This window comes from Oncorhynchus nerka, linkage group LG6 (assembly GCF_034236695.1).
Source record: "Oncorhynchus nerka isolate Pitt River linkage group LG6, Oner_Uvic_2.0, whole genome shotgun sequence".
NCBI classification, from domain to species: Eukaryota; Metazoa; Chordata; class Actinopteri; order Salmoniformes; family Salmonidae; genus Oncorhynchus; species Oncorhynchus nerka.
Window position 1 is genome coordinate 40,620,918 of NC_088401.1, and position 20,319 is coordinate 40,641,236.

At 44.3% G+C, this 20,319-nt stretch overlaps 1 protein-coding gene across 3 annotated transcripts in view; it reads left to right on the forward strand.

Annotated features, from left to right (window-relative positions):
• The window catches only part of LOC115130442 (rho GTPase-activating protein 12-like), a 95,935-nt gene extending 86,246 nt beyond the window's left edge, over positions 1-9,689 (forward strand). For all 3 annotated transcript variants that reach the window (XM_029661595.2, XM_029661592.2, XM_029661596.2), the window contains 3 exons: positions 24-158; positions 1,255-1,360; positions 7,664-9,689. In XM_029661595.2, coding sequence (XP_029517455.1) covers positions 24-158; positions 1,255-1,360; positions 7,664-7,838 — 416 coding nt within the window. In that variant the 3' untranslated portion in view covers positions 7,839-9,689. The remainder of the gene's footprint in view (positions 1-23; positions 159-1,254; positions 1,361-7,663) is intronic.
• Positions 9,690-20,319: the final 10,630 nt, after the last annotated feature.

Here is a 20,319-nt window from a genome sequence, read left to right on the forward strand (position 1 = left end):
AACCTTATTTGTGTGTGTTCCAGATGAGAAGGTAGAGCTGGATGACAGTAAATGGGAAGACATCCACGTCACTACAGGAGCCCTGAAGATGTTATTCAGAGAGCTGCCTGAGCCCGTTTTCACCTACGACTCTTTCAACGACTTTATCAACGCCATCAGTGAGTAGTAACACACTTGACTACACTGTTAGACTTCACTGTGTTGTATAACAAACACTGTACTATACAACACATATACCATAAGAGATCCTATTAAATTACGAATTCCTATTCTAATTGCTAATTCTATGACGTATACATTATATGCCTGTCTACTGAGCTACTATTTATAAAGGTAAAATCAAGGTTAGATGGTTTGCTTAAAGACAATGCTTATTAAGACATAATTGACTTCATATGCTGTACCACTTGGTTTGGTGATTCCAAATGTGTGCTGTTTTAAATGTATCCACAAGATGGCACCCTTCTCATTTGAATTCACAAAAATGTATTCGAATTAAGGATTAGGGTTGCAAAGCTACGGTCATTTACCAAAATTACCCAGAATCTTCTATAATTTTGGTAATTAACAGGTAATTTATGGCAATCTATGGTAACTTTGGTCGTTTCATTTATTCATATACAGTATAATATTCCTTTTTTTAATATCTTTGTATATATTGTCCATGAGTTTCTATTGGATAAACAATATGGTTCAAGAGAAAATAGTCTAATTAATGAAAAAAGCATATAATCAACAATGGAATTATTTTCAATTAACTCTTCCAACTATTGACTTTTTCTTTTACAACTGCCACTAGTTTGGCTCCGAAACATTTAAAACAAAGACATATTGACATTAAATAAATAAACGCTATTTCATGCTGAAACTCTAATATTAAGCACCGAATGTATTCACTAAATTGATGGTTTATATTTAGGATAAGTTTTTACAGCTTTGTCATTCTATTTTTTATTTGAAAATAATATTGTTTGATTATTTTATATATTTTACATGTGATAAGGCCACAAAGTGGGCCAGGGATAATTACAGACACTTGTGATAATCTGAAGTACCCAAAAGGGCCACTAGATGTCTTGTGATACATTACATAAAATCCTTGAAAGTTACTGAAATTCTAATAGTTTACTGGTAAACTTAGAAAGTTTCCAGTAATATACCCTTCATTTGCAACCCAAATCAGGATCATGTAAATGCTGTGTTTCTACATATGCAATGAAACTAATGGTTTTACATTTTTCCATTCTGTTCCAGAATGCTCAGACTACAAGCAGCGGGTGAATATGATAAAAGACTTAATCAAGCATTTGCCAAAGCCGAATCACGACACAATGCAATGCCTCTTCAAGCATCTCAGAAGGTAAGCAAAAAGCATCCTACATTTCTGCTAAGCTAAAGTCAATACTCGCTGATGGATGACAAGACCCAACTCATATTTCATTGTGCTAGTCTGTTTAAGAGTAGCCTGGGAAGCCGCTAGCGGGCTTTATGGATCTCCACTATTGTCTGGGCTTGATGTGCACAGTCGGTAATACACTCATGTCCCCCTGTGACTGGTTCGTACATAAAGCATTTTCCATTCAGGCTGCAAAGGCTTTGAATTCCTCCTAAGAAGGAGGCAAGAAGGAGGGAGAAAGAAAACAGGGAAAATATTCATTGTTTTTTAAAATAGTTTTTTTGCCCATCCGCCTCTTTTCGGAGAACATTCTACACACATTTTACATACATGGCATTTTATTTTATTTATTTTTACACTTGTTACATATCAAGAATCAAGTAATTTGATATTTTTTCATACACATTACATCTAGATACAGTTGAAGTCGGCTAATTGACATCATTCGAGTCAATTGGAGGTGTACCTGTGGATGTATTTCAAGGCCTACCTTCAAACTCAGTGCCTCTTTGCTTGACATCATGGGAAAATTTCAATAAATCAGCCAAGACCTCAGAAAATAAATTGTAGATCTCCACAAATCTGGTTCATCCTTGGGAACAATTTCCAAAAGCCTGAAGGTACCACTATCATCTGTACAAACAGTACTCAAGTATAAACCCCATGGGACCACGCAGCCGTCATACCGCTCAGGAAAGAGACGCGTTCTGTCTCCTAGAGATGAACGTACTTTGGTGCAAAAAGTGCAAATCAATCCCAGTACAACAGCAAAGGACCTTGTGAAGATGCTGGAGGAAACAGGTACAAAAGTATTTATATCCACAGTAAAACGAGTCCCTATATCGACATAACCTGAAATGCCGCTCAGCAAGGAAGAAGTCACTACTCCAAAACCGCCATAAAAAGCCAGACTACGGTTTGTAACTGCACATGGGGACAAAGATTGTACTTTTTGGAGAAGTGTCCTCTGGTCTGATATAACAAGAATAGAACTATTTGGCAATAATGACCATTATGTTTGGAGGAAAGAGGGACGCTTGCAAGCCGAAGAACACCATCCCAACCGTGAAGCACGGGGGTGGCAGCATCATGTTGTGGTGGTGCTTTGCTGCAGGAGGGACTGGTACACTTAAAAAATAGATGGCAATGTGAGGGAGGAAAATGATGTGGATATATTGAAGCAACATCTCAAGACATCAGTCAGGAAAGTTAAAGCTTGGTCGCAAATGGGACAATGACCCCAAGCATACTTCCAAGTTGTGGCAAAATGGCCTATGGACAACAAAGTCAAGGTATTGGAGTGGCCATCGCAAAGCCATGACCTCAATCCTATTGAAAGGATTGTGGGCAGAACTGAAAAAGCGTATGCGAGCAAGGAGGCCTACAAACCTGACTCAGTTACACCAGCTCTGTCAGGAGGAATGGGCCAAAATTCACCAAACTCATTGTGGGAAGGTTGTGGAAGGCTACCTGAAACGTTTGACCCAAGTTAAACCATTTAAAGGCAATGCTACCAAATACTAATTGAGTGTATGTGAACTTCTGACCCACTGGGAATGTGATGAAATAAATAAAAGCTGAAATAAATCATTCTCTCTACTATTAATCTGACATTTCACATCCTTAAAATGAAGTGGTGATCCTAACTGACCTAAGACAGGGAATTTTTACTAGGATTAAATGTCAGGAATTGTGATAAACTGAGTTTAAATGTATTTGGCTAGGGTGTATGTGAACTTCCGACTTCAACTATAGAACATGAGCTTTTAAACCCACCCCTCAGCTACTCTCAGGGGCAATACCAAAATAAGTGATCTAGTGATTCTGTCTATTTGTAACTAAATCTGCAGAGCTGAGATGGTTATATGCCCCATATACATAGCATTCTATTTGTGCCAAGAATTTTGTATAATAATTTTTGGGAATCAAGAGTTGTTTGTGGATCCGTTCATGAACCATGTGCCACGGAATCGGCACATCAAAAATCTCTTCCCAACTATCTTGCAACCTGTATGGTGCCAGGGGCAATATTTTGATCCTCAAGTAAAACTGATATACAGTGGGGAGAGCAAGTATTTGATAACAGTGTTTCCTACTTACAAAGCATGTAGAGGTCTGTAATTGTTTATCATAGGTACACTTCAACTGTGAGAGACGGAATCTAAAACAAAAATCCAGTATGGATGATTGTATGATTTTTGGGTAATTCATTTGCATTTTATTGCATGACATAAGTATTTGATTACCTACCAACCAGTAAGAATTCCGGCTCTCACAGACCTGTTAGTTTTTCTTTAAGACGCCCTCCTGTTCTCCACTCATTACCTGTATTAACTGCACCTGTTTGAACTTGTTATCTGTATAAAAGACACCTGTCCACACACTCAATCAAACAGACAACAACCTCTACACAATGGCCAAGACCAGAGAGCTGTGTAAGGACATCGGGGATAACAGTTTAGACCTGCACAAGGCTGGGATGGGCTACAGGACCATAGGCAAGCAGCTTGGTGAGAAGGCAACAACTGTTGACGCAATTATTAGAAAATGGAAAAAGTTCAAGATGACGGTCAATGACGGTCTCACCTCGTGGGGCATCAATGACCATGAGGAAGGTGAGGGATCAACCCAGAACTACACGGCAGGACCTGGTCAATGACCTCAAGAGAGCTGGGACCACAGTCTCAAAGAAAACCATTAGTAACACACTACGCTGTCATGGATTAAAATCCTGCAGCGCACGCAAGGTCCCCCTGCTCAAGCCAGCGCATGTCCAGGCCCGTCTGAAGTTTGCCAATGACCATCTGGATGATCCAGAGGAGGAATGGTAGAAAGTCATGTGGTCTGATGAGACAAAAATAGAGCTTTTTGGTCTAAACTCCACTCGCCGTGTTTGGAGGAAGAAGAAGGATGAGTGCAACCCCAAGAACACCAACCCAACCGTGAAGCATGGAGGTGGAAACATCATTCTTTGGGGATGCTTTTCTGCAAAGGGGACAGGATGACTGCACTGTATTGAGGGGAAGATGGATGGGGCCATGTATAGCGAGATCTTGCCCAACAGCATTGAAGATGGGTCGTGGCTGGGTCTTCCAGCATGACAACGACCCGAAACACATAGCCAGGGCAACTAAGGAGTGGCTCCGAAAGAAGCATCTCAAGGTCCTGGAGTGTCCTAGCTAGTCTCCAGACCTGAACCCAATAGAAAATCTTTGGAGAAACCTGAAGGATCTGGAGAAGGTATGTATGGAGGAGTGGGCCAAAATCACTGCTGCAGTGTGTGCAAACTTGGTCAAGAACTACAGGAAACATATGATCTCTGTAATTGCAAACAAAGGTTTCTGTACCAAATATTAAGTTATGCTTTTCTGATGTATCAAATACTTATGTCATGCAATAAAATGCAAATGAACTACTTAAAAATCATACAATGTGATTTTCTGGATTTTTGTTTTAGATTCCGTCTCTCACAGTTGAAGTGTACCTATGATAAAAATTACAGACCTCTACATGCTTTGTAAAATAGGAGAACCTGCAAATTCGGCAGTGTATCAAATACTTGTTCTCCCCACTGTATATATTATTTTTTTATGACAATTTCTTGTCTTTAATAAGTCTTGCATTTTGGACTTGCATACTTTTTTTATGAAACACCATTTTTCACCGCCATGTTAGAGTGGCTAATGCGTGTATTACTGGCTGTTCACATCAAGCCCAGACAAAAGTGGAGATCAGGCTAGTTTAAGAGGATTTTTACCTATTTACAGTGGGGCAAAAAAGTATTTAGTCAGCCACCAATTGTGCAAGTTCTCCCACTTAAAAAGATGAGAGAGGCCTGTAATTTTCATCGTACACTTCAACTATGACAGACAAAATGAGAAATAAAAATCCTGAAAATCACATTGTAGGATTTTTTATGAATTTATTTGCACATTATGGTGGAAAATAAGTATTTGGTCAATAACAAAAGTTTCTCAATACTTTGTTATATACCCTTTGTTGGCAATGACAGAAGTCACACGTTTTCTGTAAGTCTTCACAAGGTTTTCACACACTGTTGCTGGTATTTTGGCCCATTCCTCCATGCAGATCTCCTCTAGAGCAGTGATGTTTTGGGGCTGTTGCTGGGCAACACGGACTTTCAACTCCCTCCAAAGATGTTCTATGGGGTTGAGATCTGGAGACTGGCTAGGCCACTCCAGGACCTTGAAATGCTTCTTACGAAGCCACTCCTTCGTTGCTGAAAGACCCAGCCACGTTTCATCTTCAATGCCCTTGCTGATGGAAGGAATACATGGCCCCATTCATTCTTTCCTTTACACGGATCAGTCGTCCTGGTCCCTTTGCAGAAAAACAGCCCCAAAGCATGATGTTTCCACCCCCATGCTTCACAGTAGGTATGGTGTTCTTTGGATGCAACTCAGCATTTTTTGTCCTCCAAACACGACGAGTTGAGTTTTTACCAAAAAGATATATTTTGGTTTCATCTGACCATATGACATTGTCCCAATCTTCTTCTGGATCATCCAAATGCTCTCTAGCAAACTTCAGACGGGCCTGGACATGTACTGGCTTAAGCAGGGGGACACGTCTGGCACTGCAGGATTTGAGTCCCTGGCGGCATAGTGTGTTACTGATGGTAGGCTTTGTTACTTTGGTCCCATCTCTCTGCAGGTCATTCACTAGGTCCTCCCCCTGTGTGGTTCTGGGATTTTTGCTCACCGTTCTTGTGATCATTTTGACCCCACGGGGTGAGATCTTACGTGGAGCCCCAGATCAAGGGAGATTATCAGTGGTCTTGTATGTCTTCCATTTCCTAATAATTGCTCCCACAGTTGATTTCTTCAAACCAAGCTGCTTACCTATTGCAGATTCAGTCTTCCCAGCCTGGTGCAGGTCTACCATTTTGTTTCTGGTGTTCTTTGACAGCTCTTTGGTCTTGGCCATAGTGGAGTTTGAGTGTGACTGTTTGAGGTTGTGGACAGGTGTCTTTTATACTGATAACAAGTTCAAACAGGTGCCATTAATACAGGTAACGAGTGGAGGACAGAGGAGCCTCTTAAAGAAGAAGTTATACAGGTCTGTCATTGTTTAAATGTACCTATGATGAAAAGTACAGGCCTCTCTCATCTTTTTAAGTGGGAGAACTTGCACAATTGGTGGCTGACTAAATACTTTTTTGCCCCACTGTACCTATGAAGAAAATGTAAGAAGTTGCATATGCTCCCATGGATTTAATAGTTAAAAGCACAAACGTTTGAGCATGCAATGCCTTCTTCTGGGTAAAATAAAATATTATGTTTATTTACCACATATTGTCCCTTTTGCTTGGGACTCTATATTGTTTGTCTGCTCTTTTTCTGTCAATAACCTACAGTAGCCTGTCAGTCCTCACTACTATCTTAGTTTGTTGACTTATTCTCAGATTGATATGTCTGAGGTACACGGGACCAGGGGACCTATAAGTAGGGTTCGGGGTAGATTCTCAGCCCATTGGAGCTCGGGGCTATATCATACAGTATGTTCAGAATGACATTTGCCTACACACTATTTGCATTTATATGGCCCTGTGTTTGCCATAATGCAATACCTTTAGATCTGGTGTTTGTTCTAGGGAATGTATTGTGTGAAATTTTGTCTATATGGAAATGTATCCCAAATGACTCCCTATTCCCTACATAGTGCTCTACTTTTCACCAGGGCTCTGGTCAAAAGTTGTGCACTATATGGGGAATAGGGTGCCGTTTGGGATGCTACCTATGTATATGAAACAAGGGGATTTAATTGGGTTTTCCAATGAATAATGTTATTGTGTGGCGCAGCGTTTCTGTATGCAAGAATTTTGATTTCCATTTAAAAGCAGCGATATTACCTGCCGTTGTTTAATATTGTATTTTGCATCTTATGTTTTTTGAATACTAGCAGTAGCTTACTGAATAAATGTTATATACATTTTGTCTCCAGCGTATACCTGATCCCTTTGTTGACCAACCAACATCTGTAATGTGTTTTCTAAATGATATGCCTATTTCACCAAAACGGACTAACCATAGGGCAGTTCGGGAAAATGCCAGATGGTTCTGGTCCACTTTAGCCCAGTGGGCCTGTCTAAATTGGGGTTTTGCGCATAATGATCATTATTTGGCTAACAATGGGGGTCTCAAGGAAAAAATGTGCCTTTGTGTTGGAAATGCCTGGCAGATTTCTGCTCCCAGTCTGTCCCTGTATCCCACTCTTTCCCCCTCTCGCCTTCCTGTCTCTCTCCAGGGTGATTGATCATGGGGAGGCCAACCGTATGACGACCCAGAGCGTAGCGATCGTTTTCGGCCCCACCCTGCTCAGACCGGAGACGGAGACGGGAAACATCGCTGTTCACATGGTCTATCAGAACCAGATTGTTGAGCTCATCTTACTGGAGTATGAGAACATATTCGGCAGGTAGAAAATAGACACCTAAGAACGACACCTGAGGTAAACTCCTGTGGAAGTGGATGGTCTGATGACTGGTCGGACTCACCCAATAACGCTTATTTTTGTGACTGAAACATTGCTGCTGCGGACCCAGCAATTTAAAGAAAGAAAAACAAAAATGTAATTATTGTTCATTTGATAATAAGATTAATAAAGGAAACTAGTGAATGACTTTGCACTTAACATTTTGAGAGAGATGAGTATGATGTAAATAAATACAGATGTCATTCACTTTGGTTGCCATTCCTGCTGTGAGTAGCAGGGCGGTGCAGTTGCTTCAGGGGAGAGTGTTGGTTGGTTTGTTGGTTGGTGAGCTGGCTGGATCTAGGACCTGGCATGGCATTGACGATGGACGGAGTGCAGTGTGAATGGCGTGGATGGATCTCCCTCCGTGTGTGACGTGATCCAGTGGATTTGAGTATACAGGGTATAACTGTGTTCTACACTGGATTCCTATGGCCAGTAATTAAGTACATACTACATACAACAAGAGCTTGGTGAATAAGACGTTCATTGTTTTGGACTGGAGTGAAACAGAAGAAGAGGATTGTGGGATACATTGATGTGGCGTTAAAGAAACCGCTGGAGTGACTTCCGGCTTTCTCTGATGACATCACAACACAGGAAGCACAACTCAATCCAGATCATTCAAACAACTAACTACCCACTGAATAACTGGCTGGCTGGGTGGTCTGATCTCCCTCTGTCAAGTCAATGGAAGCCCATATCCTACTACCATGAGGTAGAATATAGACCATGCTTGGTCGTCTGTATAAAGACTACTCTCATTGCTTTGTGTTGGAATAATAATAAGATGAACCTATGAACTGGATATTCTCAGTGTTGTGGAACATTGACTGTTGACTTGACCTCTGAATTTTGTGAAGTACAATGTAAAGCCTCAGTGGTGTGGATACAGAATCAGTATTAAATATGGGGGCTCTCTGACGGGACCCCAAAATTATGTATGGGGTCTCTCGGAGGGGACCCCTGGATCAACTGGATTGGACATAGTCATGTGTATTAGCTATATTTCCCCGACTTTATAATGAAAACATTCACCACAATCAGATCTGGGAACTGCATTTTAGCACTCCTTTCCCTTTATAATGCACTACTTTTGACCAGGGTCTTTGACCAGTCAAAAGTAAGGCAATTTACAAGGAATAGGGTGCAATTTTGGACGCGAACAGGTCACCCTCCCTATCCTACCTCCCTTGCTAGAATTGGAGCCCCGCCCCTTCTTCCAGATCTACCCTTTGACCCTAGTGCAATCATCAATAGTGGTTAGTCAGTATGTCACATGACTGGTTTTGGGAAGCATCAAAACAAACCTGTGTTTGGGGGATAATACAGTAAATGAACTTGCTATATCTGAAGACTGGTTAAATGGCTTCCTATTCCCTATTTAGGGTGCCATTTGGGATGTAGTTTCAAGCCTCTGTTCCAACTTCATAATCACTCTCCTTACCTAAGCTAATCTCAACGGGACTGGGACCGGAGAGAAAATGGTACTGGAAAATAGTATTACATTTAAGTTTATGGTGATGGAAGGTACAATGCAAAAAAAGCCTCTGTGCAGCCTACATTAAAAAAAATATTTCCTTATTGAAGTATGTATGTTTTGATGGTGAGTGGTTGGTTCAACGAGTGAAATATCACTGGTTTTGTAAATTGTTGACAAAATACATAGATTGTTACAAAAGAGGAAATGGTTTTGAAAGTGTATCTTGATTTTGACGCATGGTCAACTGCACATTTTGAATGTACTTTTCAGACTAACTGCTGTTTGTGACATGTCTAATAAAAAACTACAACTAAATGGAATGGACTTCAACTTTTTCACTTTCAGTTGACACAAAGGGTAGCCCTTTCCACACAGACCCTGTCATCCCGTATACGGGTTGAAAATGGCAGAGATTGTCATTGTTAAGCGCCTAAATTGGAATAAAGTGGCTGTACATTAAAATGCTATAAATGACGTCAGAGCTCAGGTTCTCCACTTCACAGCACTGTATGGGTTTTGACAGCTGAACTTGCGCACTGAGCGATACAAGATGATGCGCCCATTCCTCCCGCTAATTGGGCAACTTTTGCACATTTGTTATTGTCTGAGTGAGGGAAATGCTGTAAATCGAGTCTGTTCTGAAGGATGAGACATTAAGGATTATAATAAATACCACTTTGATGTCATACAAGCAAACCACACACCCGGGAGTCCAAATGTGCACTTCACATTTCCATATTTGAAACTCCTCATTTACAGTATCAACGTTTATGATCACTGTTTCATCCACAGTTACAAGGATGACACGTCTTATACCCTGGGGCAGGGTTGTCCTGAACAAAATGCGCTCATGACTACATTCTATGCACACCAAATTACAATATCTGAAGTAAGATTTGTTTTTATAACTTAGCTAGGCATGTTGGCAATAGAATAAGCTTTCAATTGATGCCCACATGACCCAGATTGCGATTTAAAATAGAGCCTGGACTCGAACCCAGAATCTCTAGTGGCACAGCTAGCACTGCCATGCAGTGCCTTAGACCACTGCGCCACTCGGGAGGCTTAAAGTTTAATTTGTTTTGATTGTATAAATAACTAATTGTGTGGTGGTGGAAACGCAGGTGTAACGTAGATGCTGGGAGTCGAGAAGCAGGTGGTTAGTTTAAGATAACAAAGAACATGGAACGATACAATGTAGGAGGAGCATCTAGACATGAACAACAGAAACAATACTGCCTGGGAAAGGAACCTAAGGGAGTGCCAGATAAAGGGGAGGTAATGGAGTCCAGGTGTGCTTAATGATGTAGCGGACCGGTGGTTAGTAAACCTGTGAAGTCGAACACTGGAGGAGAGGGGTGGGTGTGTAGAGGCAGCAAAGATGGAAATCACGGATGATGTTGGGATACAGAATGTCCTCCACCTGAACCCAACACCGCTCCTCTGGGCCGTACTCCTCCCAGTCCACCAGGTACTGGAGCCGACCCCCACGACGTCGGGAGTCCAGTAGGGATCTGACGGCATAGGAGGGAGCTCCCTTGGTGTCCAGGGGGGGGGGGGGGTGGAAGGGTGTCGTGGAGGACAGCAGCAGCCAGGGGACCAGAGAAGAGAGAAGGGAGACATGAAAAGAATGTGGGATACGTTAGTCACTGGGAAGCTGTAACCTATACGTCACCTCGTTGACCCTCTGGAGAACCTTGAATGACCCCACAAACAGGGGGCTCAGCTTCTTGCAGGCCAGGCGGAGTGGGAGGTTCCTGGTAGAGAGCCAGACGCGATCCCCAGGATGGATCATGGGAGTCTCACTGCAGTGGTGGTCTGCCTGCTCCTTCTGACGGTGGACGGCGCACTGTAGCCTTGCTCCACACTTCTGCGCGCCTGAACCACTCATCAACCGCAGGAGCTTCGGTCTGGCCCAGGGTCCACCGAGCCAGAGCTGGCTGAAAACCCAGAACACACTGAAAGGGAGTCAGCCCGGCGACAGTTTCTTGAAAGGTCCTCTGCAGGGGACAGTTTCTTAGAGTAATACGCACACAGATACAATTTCTGTGGATTACCTTGTCGTTGAGACAGAACTGCCCCCACGCCCACCTCTGAAGGGTCCACCACCATATATTGTGGCATCTGGGTGTTTGAGCAATGGCCTGAGATGAAACTTCCCTTCGGTAGACTGAAGGCCTCGTCAGCCGCTGGACTCCACACCAACCTATGGGGACCACCCTTGAGCAGAGAGGTGAGGCGATGGAGCTGAAGTTCCTGATGAAATGGCGGTAGATGTTGGCAAACACAAAAGAACATTGTAACCCCTTTATGGTGGTTGGGACTGACCTGACTGCATCTACCTCCTTGGCATCCATCTGCACTCCTTGGTCGCTGATTTGGTAGACAAGGAGCCTCCTGATGGAAGAAGCTAGCTAGCTTACAAAGAATAACAACAAAAAATATCTAGTTAACAGAAGAAAGGAAGACAGAAGAAAAAGGAAAAGAAAAAGGACAACAAAGTGAAACCTCTAAAGAAACAAGAGACCATAATACAAGAAACAGCACTATAGAGAGATAGAACAACAACAACGCAGCCACTGCCAGCTAGCCTACTTCAGCAGTACTGTATCATTTGAATTATTTTAGTCAATAAGATTCCTGCTACGTAAGCTTAACTTTCTGAACATTCGAGACGTGTAGTCCATTTGTCATTCCAATCTCCTTTGCATTAGCGTAGCCTCTTCTGTAGCCTGTCAACTATGTGTCTGTCTATCCCTGTTCTCTCCTCTCTGCACAGACCATACAAACGCTCCACACCGCGTGGCCGCGGCCACTCTAATCTGGTGGTCCCAGCGCGCACGACCCACGTGGAGTTCCAGGTCTCCGGTAGCCTCTGGAACTGCCGATCTGCGGCCAACAAGGCAGAGTTCATCTCAGCCTATGCCTCCCTCCAGTCCCTCGACTTCTTGGCACTGACGGAAACATGGATCACCACAGATAACACTGCTACTCCTACTGCTCTCTCTTCGTCCGCCCACGTGTTCTCGCACACCCCGAGAGCTTCTGGTCAGCGGGGTGGTGGCACCGGGATCCTCATCTCTCCCAAGTGGTCATTCTCTCTCTCCCCTTACCCATCTGTCTATCGCCTCCTTTGAATTCCATGCTGTCACAGTTACCAGCCCTTTCAAGCTTAACATCCTTATCATTTATCGCCCTCCAGGTTCCCTCGGAGAGTTCATCAATGAGCTTGATGCCTTGATAAGCTCCTTTCCTGAGGACGGCTCACCTCTCACAGTTCTGGGCGACTTTAACCTCCCCACGTCTACCTTTGACTCATTCCTCTCTGCCTCCTTCTTTCCACTCCTCTCCTCTTTTGACCTCACCCTCTCACCTTCCCCTCTACTCACAAGGCAGGCAATACGCTCGACCTCATCTTTACTAGATGCTGTTCTTCCACTAACCTCACTGCAACTCCCCAAGTCTCCGACCACTACCTTGTATCCTTTTCCCTCTTGCTCTCATCCAACACTTCCCACACTGCCCCTACTCGGATGGTATCGCGCCGTCCCAATCTTCGCTCTCTCTCCCCCGCTACTCTCTCCTCTTTCATCCTATCATCTCTTCCCTCTGCTCAAACCTTCTCCAACCTATCTCCTGATTCTGCCTCCTCAACCCTCCTCTCCTCCCTTTCTGCATCCCTTGATTCTCTATGTCCCCTATCCTCCAGGCCGGCTCGGTCCTCCCCTCCTGCTCCGTGGCTCGACGACTCATTGCGAGCTCACAGAACAGGGCTCCGGGCAGCCGAGCGGAAATGGAGGAAAACTCGCCTCCTGCGGACCTGGCATCCTTTCACTCCCTCCTCTCTACATTTTCCTCTTCTGTCTCTGCTGCTAAAGCCACTTTCTACCACTCTAAAGTCCAAGCATCTGCCTCTAACCCTAGGAAGCTCTTTGCCACCTTCTCCTCCCTCCTGAATCCTCCTCCCCCTCCCCCCTCCTCCCTCTCTGCAGATGACTTCGTCAACCATTTTGAAAAGAAGGTCGACGACATCCGATCCTCGTTTGCTAAGTCAAACGACATCGCTGGTTCTGCTCACACTGCCCTACCCTGTGCTCTGACCTCTTTCTCCCCTCTCTCTCCAGATGAAATCTCGCGTCTTGTGACGGCCGGCCGCCCAACAACCTGCCCGCTTGACCCTATTCCCTCCTCTCTTCTCCAGACCATTTCCAGAGACCTTCTCCCTTACCTCACCTCGCTCATCAACTCATCCCTGACCGCTGGCTACGTCCCTTCTGTCTTCAAGAGAGCGAGAGTTGCACCCCTTCTGAAAAAACCTACACTCGATCCCTCCGATGTCAACAACTACAGACCAGTATCCCTTCTTTCTTTTCTCTCCAAAACTCTTGAACGTGCCGTCCTTGGCCAGCTCTCCCGCTATCTCTCTCAGAATGACCTTCTTGATCCAAATCAGTCAGGTTTCAAGACTAGTCATTCAACTGAGACTGCTCTTCTCTGTATCACGGAGGCCCTCCGCACTGCTAAAGCTAACTCTCTCTCCTCTGCTCTCATCCTTCTAGACCTATCGGCTGCCTTCGATACTGTGAACCATCAGATCCTCCTCTCCACCCTCTCCGAGTTGGGCATCTCCGGCGCGGCCCACGCTTGGATTGCGTCCTACCTGACAGGTCGCTCCTACCAGGTGGCGTGGCGAGAATCTGTCTCCTCACCACGCGCTCTCACCACTGGCGTCCCCCAGGGCTCTGTTCTAGGCCCTCTCCTATTCTCGCTATACACCAAGTCACTTGGCTCTGTCATAACCTCACATGGTCTCTCCTATCATTGCTATGCAGACGATACACAATTAATCTTCTCCTTTCCCCCTTCTGATGACCAGGTGGCGAATCGCATCTCTGCATGTCTGGCAGACATATCAGTGTGGATGACGGATCACCACCTCAAGCTGAACCTCGGCAAGACGGAGCTGCTCTTCCTCCCGGGAAGGACTGCCCGTTCCATGATCTCGCCATCACGGTTGACAACTCCATTGTGTCCTCCTCCCAGAGCGCTAAGAACCTTGGCGTGATCCTGGACAACACCCTGTCGTTCTCAACTAACATCAAGGCGGTGGCCCGTTCTTGTAGGTTCATGCTCTACAACATCCGCAGAGTACGACCCTGCCTCACACAGGAAGCGGCGCAGGTCCTAATCCAGGCACTTGTCATCTCCCGTCTGGATTACTGCAACTCGCTGTTGGCTGGGCTCCCTGCCTGTGCCATTAAACCCCTACAACTCATCCAGAACGCCGCAGCCCGTCTGGTGTTCAACCTTCCCAAGTTCTCTCACGTCACCCCGCTCCTCCGCTCTCTCCACTGGCTTCCAGTTGAAGCTCGCATCCGCTACAAGACCATGGTGCTTGCCTACGGAGCTGTGAGGGGAACGGCACCTCAGTACCTCCAGGCTCTGATCAGGCCCTACACCCAAACAAGGGCTCTGCGTTCATCCACCTCTGGCCTGCTCGCCTCCCTACCACTGAGGAAGTACAGTTCCCGCGCAGCCCAGTCAAAACTGTTCGCTGCTCTGGCCCCCCAATGGTGGAACAAACTCCCTCACGACGCCAGGACAGCGGAGTCAATCACCACCTTCCGGAGACACCTGAAACCCCACCTCTTTCAGGAATACCTAGGATAGGATAAAGTAATCCTTCTCACCCCCCTTAAAAGATTTAGATGCACTATTGTAAAGTGGCTGTTCCACTGGATGTCTTAAGGTGAACGCACCAATTTGTAAGTCGCTCTGGATAAGAGCGTCTGCTAAATGACTTAAATGTAAATGTAAATGATGGAACTGGCACTTCTCAGCCTTGACAAACAGTTGGTTAGCCTGTAAGCGTTCCAGGCCTACTCGGATTGTGAGCAATGTGATCCTCTCAAGGTAGCCGAGTAGCATGTCCCGGAATACCTCATTGACGAATGCCTGGAACACTGACGGAGCATTGGCTAAGCGGTCTTCCATTCATCCCCCTCCCGGATGCGGATGAGATTGTATGCACTCCAGAGGTCCAACTTGGTAAAATAAACTGGCCCTGGGGACCTGTTTGATGGCTGCCGGCACCAACTGGAGAGGGTAATGGTACTTGGTGGTGATTTCATTGAGTCCTCTGTAATCAATACATGGGCGTAACCCTCCATTCTTCTTGGCCACGGAGATGCAACCTTGTTGGAGCGCCTCATGGATGTACTCCGGCATGGCCTGGGTTTCAGCCACCGTCAGAGGGTAGATGTGACCCGATTCCGGTATGTTGCGCGCCACTTCTTCACAGGGGAGCCTAAATATAATATGAACTTTCATGTGCCTTAATATCAAACCTTTATGTAATCTGTAAATACAAATTAAATTGTTAAATTGTGAGCCTAGTTGGTTTAGTCACAGAGAAAGACAGCAACCTTCCCGCTAGCCATGATTGGCTGAGATAATAACTGGGCTGGTCATACCGAGAGATGAGTCTGGATTGGTCTACGGTGTTGCATCTTGTGTCTATAAAATGAGCTGCTCATCATGCCTAGATAACTCTTTCTACTGCAGTTTTTATATATATATATATATATATATACACTGCTCAAAAAAATAAAGGGAACACTTAAACAACACAATGTAACCCAAGTCAATCACACTTCTGTGAAATCAAACTGTCCACTTAGGAAGCAACACTGATTGACAATAAATTTCACATGCTATTGTGCAAATGGAATAGACAACAGGTGGAAATTATAGACATTTAGCAAGACACATAAAGGAGTGGTTCTGCAGGTGATAACCACAGACCACTTCTCAGTTCCTATGCTTCCTGGCTGATGTTTTGGTCACTTTTGAATGCTGGCGGTGCTTTCACTCGAGTGGTAGCATGAGACGGAGTCTACAACCCACACAAGTGGCTCAGGTAGTGCAGCTCATCCAGGATGGCGCATCAATGCGAGGTGTGGCAAGAAGGTTTGCCGTGTCTGTCAGCGTCGTGTCCAGAGCATGGAGGCGCTACCAGGAGACAGGCCAGTACATCAGGAGACATGGAGGAGGCCGTAGGAGGGCAACAACCCAGCAGCAGGACCTCTACCTCCGCCTTTGTGCAAGGAGGAGCAGGAGGAGCACTGCCAGAGCCCTGCAAAATGACCTCCAGCAGGCCACAAATGTGCATGTGTCTGCTCAAACGGTCAGAAACAGACTCCATGAGGGTGGTATGAGGGCCCGACGTCCACAGGTGGGGGTTGTGCTTACAGCCCAACACCGTGCAGGACCTTTGGCATTTGCCAGAGAACACCAAGATTGGCAAATTTGCCACTGGCGCGCTGTGCTCTTCACAGATGAAAGCAGGTTCACACTGAGCACGTGACAGTCTGGAGACGCCATGGAGAACGTTCTGCTGCCTGCAACATCCTCCAGCATGACCGGTTTGGCGGTGGGTCCGTCATGGTGTGGGGTGGCATTTCTTTGAGGGGCCGCACAGCCCTCCATGTGCTCGCCAGAGGTAGCCTGACTGCCATTAGGTACCGAGATGAGATCCTCAGACCCCTTGTGAGACCATATGCTGGTGCGGTTGGCCCTGGGTTCCTCCTAATGCAAGACCATGCTAGACCTCATGTGGCTTGAGTGTGTCAGCAGTTCCTGCAAGAGGAAGGCATTGATGGCTGGCCCGCCCGTTCCCCAGACCTAAATCCAATTGAGCATATCTGGGACATAATTTCTCGCTCCATTGCACCACAGACTGTCCAGGAGTTGGCGGATGCTTTAGTCCAGGTCTGGGGGAGATCCCTCAGGAGACCATCCGCCACCTCATCAGGAGCATGCCCAGGCGTTGTAGGGAGGTCATACAGGCACGTGGAGGCCACACACACTACTGAGCCTCATTTTGACTTGTTTTAAGGACATTACATCAAAGTTGGATCAGCCTGTAGTGTGGTTTTTTAATTTTGAGTGTGACTCCAAATCCAGACCTCCATGGGTTGATAAATGTGATATCCATTGTTAATTTTTGTGTGATTTTGTTGTCAGCACATTCAACTATGTAAAGAAAAAAGTATTTAATAAGAATATTTAATTCATGCAGATCTAGGATGTGTTATTTTAGTGTTCCCTTTATTTTTTTGAGCAGTGTATATATTTTTTATTTTATCAAAGATATAACGTTAGCCTTGGAGAACTGCACATATGTTTCTATACTGCTCTCAATAACATTACTGCCCTGAATTTATCAGGCGCTATTAACAAAGGTCAATGGGAAAAAGTTGTGATGGACTACTTTCTGGACGACCAATGCTGACCCTCACTCACTCTAAAAAATAAGTTTTGAAATCAGTGGAACACAACGTCCAAACACGCTGTGCAAACTAAATGGAAACAACACATGTCTTATAAAAGGGGTTGCAGTCTGCCGTGAAGCTTTCATCCATGTATTCAGGTAAGAATCTAGCTACAGGTTCAGATATTATACGTTACTAATTTTGTCAAAGTTGTTTTCATTGCTGTTAAAACTAGCCAGCTGGAGTTCGATGGCTGACTTGCTAACTAACATTACACCTAACGTTATTTGGGAAACTTTAGCTTGCTATGACTATCAGTTTGTATTGCTAGTGTTGTTGCTCTATGGATTGGGATTATAGTCAAATGATTTGCTATGTCTAAACAAAATATCCCAAGTTAAACCTCGCTTTTAGTTAGCCAACGTTAGCTGAGGTTAACTGGCTGGCTTGCTAGTTAACAAGTGTATCAGGTGTGTAACTTTAGTGATGTTTTCTCAGAATGCCATTTCGCAATGCTAGTTATAGCCTAATTATAGCTAACTAACTAGCTAACATTGAACCTATTGGTTAACTTTAGCTAGTTAAAGCTTACTGTTAGCTAGTCAGTTGACGTTAGATGGCTGGCTAGCTACAGTAGTTAACATTACCTTTATGAACTGTGTAGGGACATCTCAGAATGCTATTTCGCATCTATTGTATAATAATACAAAATATTTTAGCATCTGGAATTTGTCTTTCAGCATCAATCAGTAGAACACGCCTGACTCTAGGTTAATTGATGTTGTGCAGGTGAGTTAATGTTGTGCAGGGTTGTAAATGTCTTCTGATTTTTGTTGTTGTTCCCTATTTTACAGCTTCGATGCTCTGAAGCCTGGAGTTGTCTCCAAGGAGCGTTTGGACTGTCGGGACCAGGTTTCAGCTGCTGCGCAGCGCTGACATCCTTCCTCCCATAGATGGTCTGCCTGTAAAAGCACCACCTTTACCTCTGATTGTATGCATATAACTGCCTCCTCTATCACTGATATCGTTCTTGTACAGACTATATATTTGATTTATATTGACCATCTATTTCTGATATTGCTACTATGCAAGTAACCATTTGGCAAAAAAAAACGGTACTTTTTACACCTTCTGTAGAGACCATCCACTTTGCAAAATAATATGCCACGTGTCCACCACACAAATATGGTGCATGCGTCTGTTAATGTATTGTACATGTGCAAAACAAATAGCCTCAGGTTTCAACTTGGGTTGTATGGCTTACTTTGTGATAAGTGCATGTGTAACAGTATATAAAGTATCCTAATGTACTGGTGTGAAGGCATTTGGGCAGTGGTGTAAAGTAGTTTTGTGTTATCTGTACATTACTTTATATTTTTATATACTTTTTTATATACTTTTACTATATACTTTTAATTTTCTCCATACGTTTTCCCTGACACCCGAAAGTACTCATTACATTTTGACAGGAAAATTGTCCAATTCACACACTTATCAAGATGTCATCCCTACTGCCTCTGATCTGGCAGACTCACTAAACGCAAATGCCCTTGGCTCTCCGTCAATAACAACAATCAAATTGTGCCATCTGGTTTGCCTACTACTTAAGTACATTGTGCCCCTGGCTGTCTAATAAATAATTGTGCTCTCTGGTTTAATAAGGAAACTATTTATACTTTTTCCACCACTGGATGTGGCTGGGGGTTAAAGCGTTTTTCACATGACCCATCAATTTAGACAAGTGTGTCTGGGTAAGCGTCATCAAATATTTTAATCTGGACACTTTGTTTACCTGGAATTTTTCCTTATTGTAGACTACTACCACTTTCAGTCTTAATCTTTACACGACTCACTGTTTAGCACATGATCTCACATGTGAATCCTTAAAGATATGGGTGGGGCTGGGTTTAGAGCATGTGAACAATGCTGAATGGGTGTAGACAAAGGAGAGCTCTCTAGTAGGTACCAAGACATTTAAAGGCCCTTTTCTCAAAAGTGAGTTTACAAGTGTATCAACTTTCAAAGTAGAAGTACTTTCCCATTCTTCCTCATGCGTGTATGATATTCCATTTTGTAGCTTTGAGTCTACTTTTATCCCATGTAAAAACAGTTTCAAATGTTGCTACATAAGACCGAATCCAAGGGGGGGAGTGGCGGATGCATCTGCGTGGGGGCGCAGAGCCTGCAGGCAGGTCGATGGCATAGTCCCAGGGGCGATGAGGGAGACCGATGGAGCAGGTTTTGGAAAATACCTCCCGCAGGTCCGGGTATACCTCCGGGAAGATGGACGACCACAGGACTCTAAAACCGATGTGGGGGTAGGTCCTCCGGCATTCAGGTGCCCAGTTTGATTTTCATCATCGACCATGAGATGGTGGGGTTGAAGTCAAGGGAGGCCGACCTTGTGAGCTGGTGCACTGGCGATTTGGGGGATGTTCTGATGGATGAACTCCAGAGTGAGTGGTTTGGTTTTGATTTGGATCTCTTTTAGTTACTTAATCTTCCAAGAGTCCTTAAACATTAAAATACTATTTATAATACGAACACATTTTCACATATAACACACTATTACATACATACATAATATACTAACATAATCACCCAATAAATACTCAATCTAAAAAATATTGATTATTCATCTACTTTTGTTCCACAACATTTCTATGTATTAT